This window comes from Engystomops pustulosus, chromosome 4, assembly GCF_040894005.1.
Source record: "Engystomops pustulosus chromosome 4, aEngPut4.maternal, whole genome shotgun sequence".
Lineage (NCBI taxonomy): Eukaryota > Metazoa > Chordata > Amphibia > Anura > Leptodactylidae > Engystomops > Engystomops pustulosus.
Window position 1 is genome coordinate 219,519,844 of NC_092414.1, and position 15,806 is coordinate 219,535,649.

Genomic DNA, 15,806 nt, shown 5'->3' on the forward strand with positions numbered 1-15,806 from the left:
TGGATAGTGCCTGTATGTGGCAGTCCAAAAAAGTTTTCAAACCAGAGGACCGGGTGGGTGGCCCTCAAGAAAAATTAAATACATAGAGTACTATACCTAGAGCCAGTTGGCCCTGGCAAAAAATAGCCAGTTTCCTCTGATTTAGTGTAAAAAGAGGAGGAGAAGGAGGAAAATAAGGAGGAGGAGTTCATACATTATTCAGGTTGAGCTTCTTTCACCTGGAGGAGAATGGAAATCCTGAGAAATCCAGGCTTTATTCATCTTGATAAGCGTCAGTCTGTCAGCGCTGTCAGTCGACAGGCGTGTACACTATCGGTGATGATGCCACCAGCTGCACTGAAAACCCGCTCAGACAAAACGCTGGGGGCAGGGCAGGCAAGAACCTCCAAGGCGTACAGCGCCAGTTCGGGCCACATGTCCAGCTTTGAAACCCAGTAGTTGTAGGGAGCTGTGTGATCATTTAGGACGATGGTATGGTCAGCTACGTACTCCCTCATCATCTTTCTGTAAAGATCAGCCCTACTCTGCCGAGACTGGGGACAGGTGACAGTGTCTTGCTGGGGTGACATAAAACTGGCAAAGGCCTTGTAAAGCGTACCCCTGCCAGTGTTGGACAAGCTGCCTGCTCGCCTACTCTTACTCGCTACTTGTCCCGCAGAAGTACGCCCTCTGCCGCTAGCGCTGTTTCAGCTTGTGCACCAGAGCCTGCTGGTATTCATGCATTCTCACACTCCTTTCCTCTCCAGGGATGAGAGTGGAAAGATTTTGCTTGTACCGTGGGTCCAGGAGAGTGAATACCCAGTAATCGGAGCTGGAATAAATTCTTTAATCGCTAGGCAGCCTAGCATGAAATCTGCCATATGCGCCAGAGTCCCAACGCACAAGAATTCACTCCCCTCACTGGCCTGACTGCCCATTTCCTTCTTCTCCAACTCCTCCAACTCTTCTTCTTCTGCCCATACACGCTGAACAGTGAAGGACTGAGCAATGCTCCCCTCTTCTGTCTCGCCAACATTCTCCTCCTCTTCCTCCTCATCCACCTCCAACTCCTCCGATATGCGCTAAAAAACAGACCTGAGGGTGCTTTGGCTATCAACAAGGGAATCTTCTTCCCCCGTCTCTTGTGACGAGCGCAAAGCTTCTGACTTCATGCTGACCAGAGAGTTTTTAAACAGGCCAAGCAGCGGGATGGTGAGGCTGATGATGGCGGCATCGCCACTGACCATCTGTGTTGACTCCTCAAAGTTACTCAGCACCTGACAGATATCAGACATTCACATCCACTCCTCATTGTAGACTTGAGGAAGCTGACTGACCTGACTACCAGTTCTGGTGGAAGTTGACATCTGGCAGTCTACAATCGCTCTGCGCTGCTGGTAAACTCTGGATAACATGGTTAATGTTGAATTCCACCTCGTGGGCACGTCGCACAACAGTTGGTGAGCGGGCAGTTGGAGGCGGCGCTTCCCACTTAGCTGTTTGAGATGGATATGTATGTCACTAAGAGCTAAACACAACGGTCGCAAGTCTCCCTGCAAATTCCTCACAATATGGTACTAGCTGCACTACTAGTGCCAGCAAGCCCAGCCACAAGCAAACAAAAAAAAAAATATATAGAACGCTATTCTAGCCCTAAGAAGGGCTGTTGGGTTCTTGTAGAATCACTCCTGCCTAACAGTAAGCTAATATAACAGCCTAACGCTATCCCTGCAGCAGCAGCAGCTCTCTCCCTAACGGCATCCAGACAGAGAATGATGCGAGCAGCGCGGGCAGGGGCTAGTCTATTCCAGGGTCACCTGATCAGGCCAGCCAACCACTGCTATCGACGTGTAAGGGTACCACGTCATGCTGGGTGGAGTGAAGAGTCTCCTGGCTTGTGATTGGCTCGGTTTCTGGCTGCCAAAAATCAAAACGGCAGGAGATGCCATTTTCTTGAGCTGGTGAAGCAGTTACGAGTACACTAATGCTCGGAAGAGCATCAAGCTCGGACAAGTGTGTTTGCTCATCTCTACTCATGACTTATTATATGACTCATGGCCTATTATATGACTCATATTTTGTCAAAATCCCTCCAATGGGTACACATGCTCACCCTCCCACGACCCCAAAAAGAGGTTAGCGTAGGAGGGTGCACATCTTGTTTCAAATTTTTGTTTATAGAACTTATGATCAAAGACAAAATAGTTATGCATAAGTATGTACCCCAACTGGTCGAGTATGAATGAGTCGTGTATTCTGTCCCCCGTTGTCTTCTTGTCCAAGAAGTACGCCACTGCCGAGATCCTATCCTTATGAGCTATGTTGGTATATAGGGACTCCACGTCTAACGTGACCAGCCACATGTTGTCTGTAGTCTGTATGCAGTGTATCTTCTGAATAAGAGATGTGGAGTCCCTAATAGAGGAGGGTAGGGTCAATACCAGGGTCTGAAGAAAATGATCCACGTAACTGCACGCTTTCTCACAAAGGCCCCCAATCCCTGACACTATCGGCCACCCTGGTCAGGGATTTATAGACTTTTGGGAGCATGTAGAAGGTAGGTATCTTGGGGAGGAGACCATCATTAAATCATATTCCTTTTTCAGGATAATACTGTATTGGAACGCAGCGTCCATTAGAGTTTAAGTTTTTCCTGAAAAACCGATGTATGATCTGAGGGCAGTAAGGGGTAATATTACGTGTTGTTTAGATGACGTTTGGCCTCAATTGGATAAAGATCAATGGCCCAAAGCACAATATTACCCCCCTTATTGGCCTCCTTGATCAAAAAATTAGGATTGGATTTAAGTGATCTAATGGCCTGCCTCTCCTCCTTAGTCAAGCTCTTTCCACTACGATGGTTAATGTGGAGAGAATTGTTGTCCCGGGTCACACTATTATAAAAAATTTGGAGGGCGGGTACCAATGCCAAATTAGGTTTGGCCTGTGAGGGGAGGCGTAAAGGGCATATTTGCCTACCTGGGTTAGCAGGAGATTCATACCTGCATAGTAGATAAAGTAGATCACGGAGGGTCTGCCGATCAGTTTACGGAACTTCATCCAATAGTGAAGGTTGTTTATAAAGTACCTTAAAGGCCAAATGTTGACAGAATAAGAAAACATCTTTAATCACTTCAAATTTCTCCAAAGTGTGCATAGGTGAAAAGGTCAAACCCTTACTCAGGACTAAGGTTTCCATAGGGGTAGGTGTGTAATCTGAAAGATTGATGATTTGTAGTTTGCCCTCAATGGGGACAAAGAGGCCTGGGGGTTAATTAAATCCTATTTCTCTGTTTATTCCTTTTGTAAGTGGGGGACAGTCCCCCATATTGTCCAGTTCTTTTTTTGAGATGTATTTGTTATGTGCTTGCCCCTTCGGACCTCGTGTCGCGTTCGCTGGAATCCAATAAAAAAAAAATTCTCACCGGAGTACTGTTAGATGGGTCTTTCACCAATCATGGTTCTACCTGATAATTGTCTCTGGTTACCCCTATGTGACCATCTGAATGCTCTGTCTTTCTCAAAGTCCATTTTGTCTCTATGCATTCTATCCATTTTCCCTTGTAGTATATCCTCCTCTAAATTCTCAATTCTCTCCTAAAGTTGTGTCTGAAACAATTGTACCAGTGTCACTTTGTCAAAATGATTTACTTTTGCTTTCTAGTTCCTTGATTTTATCACAGGTCTGCGCCAAAACCATTTTATCATGCGCAATCAACATGTGTATAAGGATACTAGAGCATTGGAGTAAGGCTTTCTTTTTTTTGTCTGGAAATGGATAATATGATGGAAAAGGAAAGGACAGAAAGAGGAAGTGAGTCTTGAAGTTAGACCCTCTCAGTAGTCTCTACTCAATTGTCCATCTTACACTGAATGTTAGGGACCAAAGATGTTCATACGTACAAAATCACAGTCAGCAGGGCATCATTTTCTATAATTTATGGACAAAAAATGGCACTGAAGCCTGACTGGACACAGGTTTTGCGTATGGGATTATTTTGAAGAAGGAGCTTCTCCTCACACTCCATGCAGAAGATGGCTATGGAGTGTTGCCAGGTCACCAGGTTATCTAAAAAACTAAGTTTGGGAATGTCCATAGTTATAAAGAATTGGTTAATAGGAATTATCCACACTTATCCACACAGCAGTCTAAATTAGAATACTGTGCAATCAAAATCCTCAATGGACAACCAATTATTTGAAATCACCAGTCCCATCAGTTCACTTCACTACCTTTAGTTGTATTTTCATGTAAAGATCCTTGGGGAGATTTCCACATTTGTCTCACACATTATACGATGCTTTATAAAAGACGTGAATCCTAGTCAAATGTTAACACTTGTATAAAAGGCTCATTTATACATGTGTTTGTCTCAGATCCTCTAATAGAAATATTTAGTGAGGAAAATTTTGGACCTTCATTGAGACATAAATGATGTGTGAGGAGAACCAGACAGAAGTCACTGAGATTCATCTTCTTGGATTCCGAGGAATGTACAAATACAAAGCTCCTCTATTCATTGTGTTTCTCCTGACTTACACGTTAATACTGGGTGGAAATCTTATTATTATCCTTCTGGTGTCCACTATGGACCATCTCAAGACCCCGATGTTCTTCTTCCTGAAACATTTATCCATAGCTGATGTCCTACTAACCACCAGTGTTGTCCCCATGATGTTGCACATAATACTCTTAGATGAAGGCACTCTCCCCCTTTGGGGTTGTATGTTGCAGCTTTATTGTTTTGGTATTTTTGGTTTTACTCAAAGTTTTATCATTGCTGTCATGTCATATGATCGATATTTGGCCATTTGCCATCCATTGCGATACTCTTCCGTGATGGTTCCAGATCTTTGCCTCCAGCTTGTTATTGGCTCATGGTCTTTAAACATTTTACTAATATCAAGTCAGACTTTTGATGTTTTCCAGTTTAAATTTTGTGGCATAAATTATATTGACCACTTCTTCTGTGACTTTGGCCCCTTAATGGAACTGGCCACTTCAGACATTTCTAGTTTGATGCTTCATGACTTTGTTGATTCCATCTTAGTAATGTTATTTCCCTTGACTCTAATCATTTTTACCTATTTCTGTATTTTCTTCACTATCCTTAAATTTTCTTCAGCTAATAGTAAAAGAAAAGCCTTCTCCACTTGTAGCTCCCACCTGACCATAGTGTGTCTGTATTATGGGACTGTTATCGCAGTTTACATGACCTCAAGTGAAGAACGCACATCAAACATCAACAAGTACCGATCCCTGCTGTATATAGTAGTCACTCCATTGTTAAATCCCTTTATCTACAGTCTGAGAAATCACGAGATCAAGAGAGCCATGAGGAAAGTGTTGACTAATGTGTGATATATGTACCAGTTTGGGCTTCAGCACCCCCATATGTCTGTAAAATACTGCAGAGGGACTTCAGGGCGGGGGGACATTCATTGAGGTCGTGTTTTATCTTGGCTCCGCTGATATAGCATCATATTTGGCACCCTAAGTTGTCTTCAGCAAAACCTGTCCCACACCGTCGGAGAGGTAACTTCCTCTCAGTGGTCGGCTGACTTGAAGACCCAGACATATACTGCTCTCTGAGCGTGCAGCGCTGTCTGCATAAAGCGGGGAGCCTCAACATCTTCCGACCCGACACCGCAAGATGCGTCTGACTCCTGGACCGGCACCCCGCACTGCCGAGCAGAGTGCCATTGACAACGGGCACTGCCATTTTAAGGCCTGACACAAGGTCCATGGCGGCCACGTGGGAGAGACTGGGTGAAATGCGGGCAGGGATAAGATTTGGGCAAATGTCGGCCCAAAAGAGGAGTGCGCAAGACCTATACCCCAGCACAACTATAGCACAACCGCCACATGCTCACCCGCTGCTCCGCTCCTGCGTATTATCATCTAGCACTGGAGCTGCAGTGGAGCTGCACTGGAGTCCATTTTTAGATAAGTGACTTGCTCTGTTCATACGATTATGACTAGAGTCATTCTGCTATCTTCAGCAATACCAGGATTCTGACGAAATACATCACTTCAGAGACATTTAGCTACCCTGAACGCTGTTCATGTTCTGTTGCAATATACTGCTCTAGTGTTATTCTGTTATCTTCTATAGTTACCGAATCTGATCACCAGATCACTTCAAAACTACCTACCAAGAGTTAATTTTTTTTCTGTGTCAATTTACATCGTGCTACATCGGCTCCCCAGTCTAGCCCTCCCTTGTTACATCTTTGCTTGACACTGGGGTATGGAAAAGTACCATTTGGCTCTGCAGTCCAACATGCCCACCAAACCTTCACAATCCACCTCCCAAAGAGAACTCAAAACCACTGAGAAAGATCAGAAGCTGGGCCGCAAAAGCACTCAATCTAGTACATGCCCCCAAAATGAAGCACCATTTTCACCACTATCATCCCCAGATGACAACACCCCACCAAACTTGTCACCAGCATATGAGGCACCCTTGTCACCGGAACCCACACTGGATATGGCAGCGGCATTAGCCCAAGAAGTTCCTCTGGTCCTGATGCCATTTATAGACAAGAGATTGGAAGTCCTTCAAACCTCCATAAGCAACGCGCTAATGCAAATCACCAACAGCACGCAGGGCATAGGAGAGCTGGAAACCAGAGTAGCGGATGCCCTTCATATAATTTTTTTTCAAGGTGGTGAATACAAAAGGAAAAAAAGGTAAAAAATCAATTACAGAATTGTTGATTTTCCTACAACCCCCACTAAATAAAAAGATTATAGTTTTTCATTGATCAGGCATAGCAACTACAAAATATTTACCTGAAAAATTAATCTCATTAGCAGTGGTAGCAGAAGGAAAAATAGATTTTTCAAAAGAGAGAGAAGGTGACATGGCGGAACAATATAGAACTACACTTGTTTTGTGTCTGTCCAGAAGCCAAAAGTTAATGCGAACTGCCAGGGCCATGGCATGTTCTGAGGAATGTCCTTAACTGGTTTTGAAAATCCATATTTTAAAAAAATCCTTCACACTAGTGTAACACAGTGCTTACAGAACTCCATACAATACTGCTCAATGGAATGTTTGTCCTTTTGGATTGTTAGAATTTGGGTTTTCAGTTCAATTCAGAATAAATAGCCTCCTAAGAAACTCTTCTCAAGTTGCTGGATGATGGTCATGGAGAACCAAGCACGGAGAGGAATTTCATGGCTTGCTACACTGCATTGCCACTGTCTGGAGATGGACATAATGATAAAAAAGGAAAGGGCCGAAAGGGCAGTGAGTCCTGAAGTTAGATCCTCCCAGTTGTCTCTACACACTTGTCCATCTTACCCTGGATGTTAGGTACCAAAGTGAAAATGGAGATGAAAAAAAGTAAAAACACTGAAAGATGTTCATTCGTACAAAATCACAGTCAGCAGGGCATCATTTTCTATAATTTATGGACAAAATATGGTGCTGAAGCCTGAATAGTTACAGGTTACTTTTGAAGAAGGAGCTTCTCCTCACACTCCATACAGTAGATGGCTATTAGAGATGGGTGAATTTGTTGTAATTCAGTTCGACCCAGTTCGCCAAATTACGACAGATAACGACAGAACCTGTTCTGTTTAATGCGGATACATGTAGAAACTCCCCAAAAGAGTGCAGAGGGTGTCGGCAGTAATTTTGCATTGAGGTCACTGATCATTTTGCCCCTCATTTCATCCGTCAGTGTCCGCTTTCAATCGGTCAATAATCAGTATTGCTAAAGCCAAAAACAAACAGGAGTGGATCCAGAATATGATCCAGAGATGACCAGTAAAAGGGATATTTGCATGTCCTCTGTGTTCTGTATCCACTCCTGCTTTTGGCTATCAATTCTGAGGCTTTTCATTCCTTCTGACTTAAATGAAATGGAAAACCCAACAAAGTGCCAACGTCATAGAGTCGTGGAGGGTGAAATCACAGGGTGTTCCAGGGAGACAGCGGTCAGTTGGCAGCAGCATGACTAGACCGCATAGTGGCACAATGAAAAATTATGGAAGTGGCAGCAACAGCAGCAGCATGAGGTCGGAGAGCGGCACAATTACAAATTCTAGAGCTGGCAGCAACATGTTAGGTGACAGAGTGGCACAATGTCAAGGAGTGGAGGTGCCAGCAGCAGGAGGTCAGAAAGTGGCACAATGATAGAGTGTGGAGGTGGGTGGCAATTCCAGTCCCTGGTAAGGATGGTGGGAGGCAGATGGAGCAACTGGCAAGTAGTGAGAATCCAGATTCATATCTCAATGTTTCGGAGAGGCGACATGGCTGATCTAATCTGATGCATTAGGCATTGGTGTGTTGAAATCCTGGCCGATCCACACCTGATTCAACTTGACAAAGGTCAGTCACTCCACATTACTGGTGGACAAGCGGGTTCCCCTTGGGGTAGCGGTGGACCTCGCTGCACTGCACACCCACTCTGATGCCACACTACTGGCCGGGCATGACAGCTTCTCTACTGCAAACTCCATGAGTGGCAGCTACCTTTGGTGGCAAAGTGCTGTCCAAGTAGGTCACCACCCCACCACCTGCTGGTGCAGGGTCTGCTTCATGTCCTGCTGCTGTTGGCGGTGGCTACCCTCCTCACAAGGCGGGTGAAGGAAGCTGCTAATTAAGGACCTGAGACTTAAGCTGCTGCTGATGGAGCTGCTACTGCTCCTATCACCCCCCCCATCTCCCCACAGCAGCCTTGGCAGTAGTATGTGAGGGATGACTACCAGGAATCCCCTGGTCAGAGAGGATGAACAATGGCGCAAATAGGCAGCGGCCAACTGTCTGCACAGTATTTCTCTGTAGTACGCAAGATGTTCCTCCCTCTTGGCAGCTTGAAAAAAGTCACCCAATTTGGACTGGTAGTGAGGGTATAAGAGGGTGGAGAGCCAAAACTCATTACTAAGCCAGATGTTGACTATTCAGCTGTCACTAGTTAGGCAAAGCAGCATGCTGCGGGCCATCTGCACAAGTGACTCCCGGCCTCCTTCTCCACAGTATACTGCCACAGTGCTTCTGGGTCATCTGCCTTACCTACCTCCTCCGGATGCCCCTACTCCTCCTCTCCTGTCACCTGAGTAGAAAAAACACTAATTTCACCAAACTCTGCTTGTGCTCCAATGTCCTCCTCCTCCTCCAGTTGAGCCCCCACCGGACTCATGTGGCCATGATATGTAGTTGCCACTTCTCCACTGCTCTGACCAGACAGAATTTACAGCATCAGTTCCAGGACATGAAGCAGTGGGATGACGTTATTCATCCCGTAGTCCTGGCAACTGACTAATAGCATGGCCTCTTCAAAGGGCCTGAGCAAACGGCAGGTGTCATGCATTAGCTGCCAGTGGCTGACATCAAAGTTACACTGGGGAGTACTCCTGTCCACTTGCATCATCAAAAAATCATTAATGGCTTTTCTCTGTTCATACAGGCGGTCTAACATATGGAGGCTGAAATTCCAACGGGTGGAAACATGGCATATCAGACTATGTTGGGGGAGGCCGTTCTGACGCTGCAACTGCAAGGAGGGTGTGCTTGGCTTTGTAAGAATGGCAGAAGTGCATGCACAGTTTCCCGGCCATTTTAAGAATGTCTTGCAGGGTGCATGGACCATCCCTACTCACTGCAGCGTGGACACCATATTCCTCCCATTGTCTATCATCATGGTTCAAATTTGCAGTTGTTGTGGAGAAAGCCAAACATTGATTTCTTCTTGCATGATGCAGAGCAGTTCGTCCCCTGTGTGACATTTCGTTTGCCCAGGCAAACCAGTAGTAGAACTATGTGACACCGCTGTGCCCTGCACATGTGGAATGATGGAGCAGCACTTGTGGAGGCTGAGGTGGTGGTGGAGAAGGAAGAGGCGGACATTGGCACAGGAGCAGCAGTTTGACAATGGGGAGAAGAAAGTGGCGTCTCCTGTTCAAGTTGCTGTGCAGTACCAACAACTTGATCAGGAGCACGGTCATCTTCTGCACCTTAAGATAGCTGGATGCATAGAGTTGTCTCTTTGTAATCGCTTCCTTCAAGGGCTGTTGGCGCCATGCGTAGTGAGGAGCAGGAGCATCTGGACTGGGAGATGATGTCAAAGACAAACAGCTCCCTTCGGCTGAGGTGCTGGAGCCTTGACTGTCTGAAATGGCTTGTGTGCCACTAGGTGCTGCTGCGGCAGGATGGACCACAACATCTCCCAGGCCATTGGATGGTTACTCTGCATGTGTTAACGCAGGGCCGTGGTGCCAACGTTAGCTCCCTGGCCAGGCTTCACTTTCTGTCCACAGATTCTACATATACACACATTCTGCTCCTCTGGTGTCTGAACAAAAACTGCCACACACTGCACTGAGTGGCTAATAATGCAGCTGCCTCGCTGAGTCTCTGTGTCACTGCTTACTTGGACCTGTAAAGCGGTTTCTGTACCCTGCAGCCGTTTGGCTCCCATCCTCGCACTGCTGCCACCCTGCTAACTCACGGACACAGTAGCGACTTGCTGCCTGCTTGATGCACAAGCTGACACTCTCTTCTCCCGAAAATGATAATGAATCCCCTGCTACACCCGGCTCCCAAGTGCAATCGGCTACATCATCATTGATTTATGTTTCCCTGTCACTGCTATTCTCCTCAACAGTCTCAGCATGCACAGCCTGACTACTCCAGGAAGCAGCGGAAGTCTGCCCCACCTCTTCACTGCCAAGCAGCTGCTGACTGTCCTCAAACACTTCGTCCTTGCTGAATAGTGGCGCTGAGCGCAGACCACCTAGCAGCTCTCTGGCTGAGGGAAATGAACAGGACAGAGGCTGGTTGAGTACAGGTGAGGAGCGCTGACCTGCTCCTGGGCCATGCCAACTAATTCTTGTATCTGTCAAACCCACAAACTCTTGGCTGGGGTAGTCAGTTGTTAAATTTGAGGTATTGGATGACATAGCCAACCAATCAACAACATTTGGGCTGTTAATCAACACACTGCCACTAGATGACAACAGCAGTTGAGGCCTCACAGAGTCACCCCTGTTGCGACGTCCCCTTACTGTGCTGCAACCTCTGCCTGCTCCACCTGCAACCTTTCTGTCTGACATAGTGGTTAATCAACTATGTGGATTTGACAAGTATTTCTTGCTATCAACTTTAGCAACAAAATATTGAAATTTGTGGTATACTGATCCCCCAAAATGGACACCCTGGGATTAGAGCAGAAATCATTGCAGAAACGATGTGGATTTGACACAGATTTCTTCCTATTCACTTCAGAAACCAAAAAAATGCTATTTGGGGTTTACAGATCACCCAAAACAGATACCCTCGGATTGGAGTAGAAATCACTACAGCTGGGCGCTACAGGCAGCAAACGCAGTGTGAAATAACGAGATTGGAAATGGCCATCTGTTTTTATAGGGCTGTGTCACATCACATAAGCCTGACGGTCGCTGATTGGCTTACACGTCTGCACATGTGATCGAGGTTGTTCCTTTCTCCTTCCGAGAGTTCTCTTCCCCAAATAACACATTGTGCTCGCGCCCATTTAGCTTAAAAAACTGGGAAAAAAACTTTGTTCAAACGAATCACTGTATACTTCGGATTCGTGATGAATCGAATTTTCCCTGAAATTCGGACCGAATTTCACTTTGTTCAAATCGATTTGCCCATCTATAATGGCTATGCAGTGTTGCAAGTCATCTAAAAAACTAAATTTTGGAATGTCCATAGTTATAAGGAATGGTCAAGAAGAATTATCCACACTTATCCACATTGCAGTCTAAATTAGAATACTGTGAAATCAAAATCCTCAATGGACAACCAATTATACAAAATCACCAGTCCCATCAGTTCACTTCATTACCTTTAGTTGTATTTCCATGTAAAGATCCTTGGGGAGATTTTCACGTTTATCTAACACATTACACGATGCTTTATAAAAGACGTGAATCCTAGTCAAATGTTAACACTTGTATAAAAGGCTCATTTATACATTTGTTTGTCTCAGATCCTCTAATAAATATTTTGAACCTTCATTGAGACATAAATGATGTGCGAGGAAAATGAGACACAAGTCAATGAGATTCATCTTCTTGGATTCCGAGGTCTCTACAAGTACAAAGCTCCTCTATTCATTGTGTTTCTCCTGACTTACACATTAATACTGGGTGGAAATCTTATTATTATCCTTCTGGTGTCCGCAATGGACCATCTCAAGACCCCAATGTTCTTCTTCCTGAAACATTTATCTATAGCAGATGTCCTGCTAACCACCTGCGTTGTCCCCATGATGTTGCACATAATACTCTTAAATGAAGTCACTTTGCCCCTTTGGGGTTGTATTTTGCAGCTTTATTGTTTTGGTATTTTTGGTTTTACTCAAAGTTTTATCATTTCTATCATGTCATATGATCGATATTTGGCCATTTGCCATCCATTGCGATACTCTTCTGTGATGGTTCCAGATCTTTGCCTCCAGCTTGTTATTGGTTCATGGTGTTTACTCATTGTTCTAGCATCAAGTGAGTTTTTGGTTGTTATCCAGTTTAAATTTTGTGGCATAAATTATATTGACCACTTCTTCTGCGACTTTGGACCCACAATGGAGCTGGCCACTTCAGACATTTCTAGTTTGATGCTTCATGACTTTGTTGATTCCATCTTAGTAATGTTATTTCCCTTGACTCTAATAATTTTTACCTATTTCTGTATTTTCTTCACTATCCTTAAAATTTCTTCAGCTAATAGTAAAAGAAAAGCCTTCTCCACTTGTAGCTCCCACCTGACCATAGTGTGTCTGTATTATGGGACTGTTATCGCAGTTTACATGACCTCAAGTGAGGAACGCACATCCAACATCAACAAGTACCGATCCCTGCTGTATATAGTCGTCACTCCATTGTTAAATCCCTTTATCTATAGTCTGAGGAATCACGAGATCAAGAGAGCCTTGAGGAAAGTGTTGACTAATGTGTAAGATCTGTACCAGTTAGGCTTTATGCCTGTAAAATACTGCAGAGTATCTGCACAAATATGAACACTGCTGTATTTTACTTATGGCTGTCTTCAAATGGAACCTACTACCATGGATCTACCTATAAAAGTAGACTGGGTGGAAGGTGTATCTATAGGATGTGAGGATAGCCCTTTTAAGGGCAATTTTGAACTTTTATTTGCCTTATATGAGAATTTTCTAAAGAGTCTACTGGGGCGTTGAGTATCTGTAGCTGAGGCTACATGGCGCGGCTACTCCACGCCCCAGTAGCTTTTTTGATCCTCCTACCAGAAATTTCACCCCTCCCTCATCTGCGAAGCCTGACGGCTACACATGCACAGGTCTGCGCAGTCACTGCTCCGAAGCCAGAGCTGCGAGGAGCTACGGGCCAAAGATTTCTGGCAGGAGGATCAAAGAGGCTACTGGGGCATGGAGTAGCGGTGCCGTGTAGCCTCACCTCTGGCTACTCCACACCCCAGCAGGCTCTTTAGAAAATGTACATATTAGGCAAATAAAAGTTGTTAAAAAATTGCCGGGACGTGAGGATTAGCCCTCAAAAGATCTTCCCACCACCCAATCTACCCTTACTGGTAGATACATGGTGGTAGGTTGCCTTTAAGTGATTTCTACCTGACCTATCTTTTTTCTGCTATTTGTTATGCAAAACACAAGCCCTCATACAGCTCCGTACATGGAAAAATAAAAATGTTATAGTTTTTTGAAGATAGGGAGTAAAAAAGGGCCTTGGCGTTAAGGGGTTAAAAAAGCAACTATTTATCTTAAATTATAGTGAAATTGTTTCTCATTTAAGATTCTTATTTTTGTGATTTATAGATACATGTATATGATTCAGTGTTTAGAAGAGCATTTTTTTGCCCATATATATAAATAAATCACATAAAATCCACTTTAAATATTGTGCCCGTAGGTTGAGACCTTTCCTGTTCTATGAAAAAGACGATTCTTGGAATTTACCTGCTTCCAGTCTGAGTCAGATAAATATATTTAGAAACTTTACTTTTGTGGGCTACCTGTTTCAAGAGCTTCCTGCTCTCTTCATCAGATCCCGCAATTTACACTATAAAAATAAATTTAAAATGTATATAAAAAGATGTGAAGACCTCTCTGGCTCTGTTGCCTGTTACTTGTTCTCTGGCAGGGAGTGAGGAGGCGGGCATAAGTGATGAAGTTAGGCGCAAATAATCATCAGCCAATTATCAGCCAGTGTAGACACAATGGGCTTCTGTAATGTACATAGGAGCCCCTGAGGCTCATTTGCATTTTTGAAAGTCCCTTTTTATGTAAAATAAGCCCTTAACAGCCAAATAAAAAGTGGACCCCATTTTAGGGGACAAATCATTGTGTGCTTGGGCTATAGCACTACATCCTTGTGGTTGATTTACTTTGAGAAGCTTTTATGCATCAAATGGAAAGTGAGATAAGAACGAGCAGTCAGACCATTTTCTAATGCTCCTCTCTGTGCTGCCTGCACTGCATCAAGTAGTGTACAGGATGGCCTTCAATACAATAGAACCTGGTGACCTGAGAGAAAAAATGAGGGCGCTGCAAATGGACACCACTAACTAACTGGACCCGAGGAACCGACCGTAGTACGTCCAAATAGGAAATGTCCGCACCAATACAGTCATAAGTAACAGCGGAGCACCACAAGGGACCGTACTGTCCCCCTTTCTCTTCACCCTCTACACTTCGGACTTCAGATATAACTCGATCCTCTACCACCTGCAAACATTTTCGGACAACTTGTTTATTGTCAGTTGCATCAACGAGGGCAATGATGAGGAGTACAGAAATACCATCAGCGACTTTGTTAAGTGGAGTGAAAGCAACAATCTAGTGATCAATGTCGAAAAAACAAAGGAGATGTTGTTCCTAAAGAGGAACAACATGGCCGCAGGACCAATTAGGATAAACCGGCGAGAAATAGATCAAGTCAACACCTACAAGTACCTGGTGGTGCACATTCATGACAGGCTTGAATGGAGGACCAATATCGACTGGTTATGCAAAGAGGCCATGACCAGTTTGCACTTGTTGAGGAAGCGGAGGTCATTCCAAATCTCCACCCTAGTATTAAAAATATTTTACCAAACGATGATGGCGAGCGTATTGTTCTATGCGGTTGTCTGTTGGGGAGGAGGCTTAAACAGTAGAGAAAAGAACCGGCTCAACAAGGTCATGCGGAGAGCCCAGAGCACTATTGGGGAGACGCTGCATCCGCTGGAGGAAGTCTGGCAAACCGGATGCCTTAGGAAACTTGACGCCATAACAAAAAACTGAAGCCACCCACTACACGACATGCTACTGCAGCAACGGAGCGAGAGAAGTTATCGCTACCGCCAGGTGTGTTGCCACAACTCCTTCATCCCGAAGGCAATAGAACTATTCAACCATACGGTGGCTAAAGCAAAGAACTAAGTCACACCCTCATTCCCCCTCCCCGCAAACTCTCTCCCCACCCCCTAAAATTAAGGTAGTAACTGTAATGTTATTTGTGTTGTTTATTATGTGAAACACTGGTCATGCCTAACCTGGAGTAATGATGCAAAAAACAGTTTCCCAACGGGATTAATAAAGTTTTATTCTATTCTAAATGGAACAAAATAGCTAAGAAACATTTATTTTTTATATATATTTTCAACCCATAGAGGGCCCAATTGTTTAATAATTACAAATGCACATTTTCTTGCCTAAGTTACTTATTATTTTATTTCACCAATTGCTATTCTTCAATATATTTAAACAAATTAATTGACATATTATCAAGGTCAAGTTATTAGAAATTGTTTTATTTTTAAACTTAAATCAGACTCTGGAAACAATGATAATAAATAGAGATGAGCGAACAT

The 15,806-nt window shown here is 44.3% G+C and overlaps 2 protein-coding genes across 2 annotated transcripts; both read left to right on the forward strand.

The window, feature by feature from the left end:
* The first annotated feature begins 4,414 nt into the window (after positions 1-4,414).
* On the forward strand, positions 4,415-5,341 carry LOC140128643 (olfactory receptor 10A7-like). Its single transcript, XM_072150340.1, has one exon. The coding sequence runs from the start codon at positions 4,415-4,417 to the stop codon at positions 5,339-5,341; it is 927 nt and encodes a 308-aa protein (XP_072006441.1).
* A 6,650-nt stretch (positions 5,342-11,991) lies between these two features.
* On the forward strand, positions 11,992-15,237 carry LOC140128644 (olfactory receptor 1f45-like). The gene is made up of 2 exons (XM_072150341.1): positions 11,992-12,914; positions 14,658-15,237. Exons 1-2 carry the CDS (start codon positions 11,992-11,994, stop codon positions 15,235-15,237), a joined length of 1,503 nt encoding a protein of 500 aa, XP_072006442.1.
* The last annotated feature ends 569 nt before the right edge of the window (positions 15,238-15,806 follow it).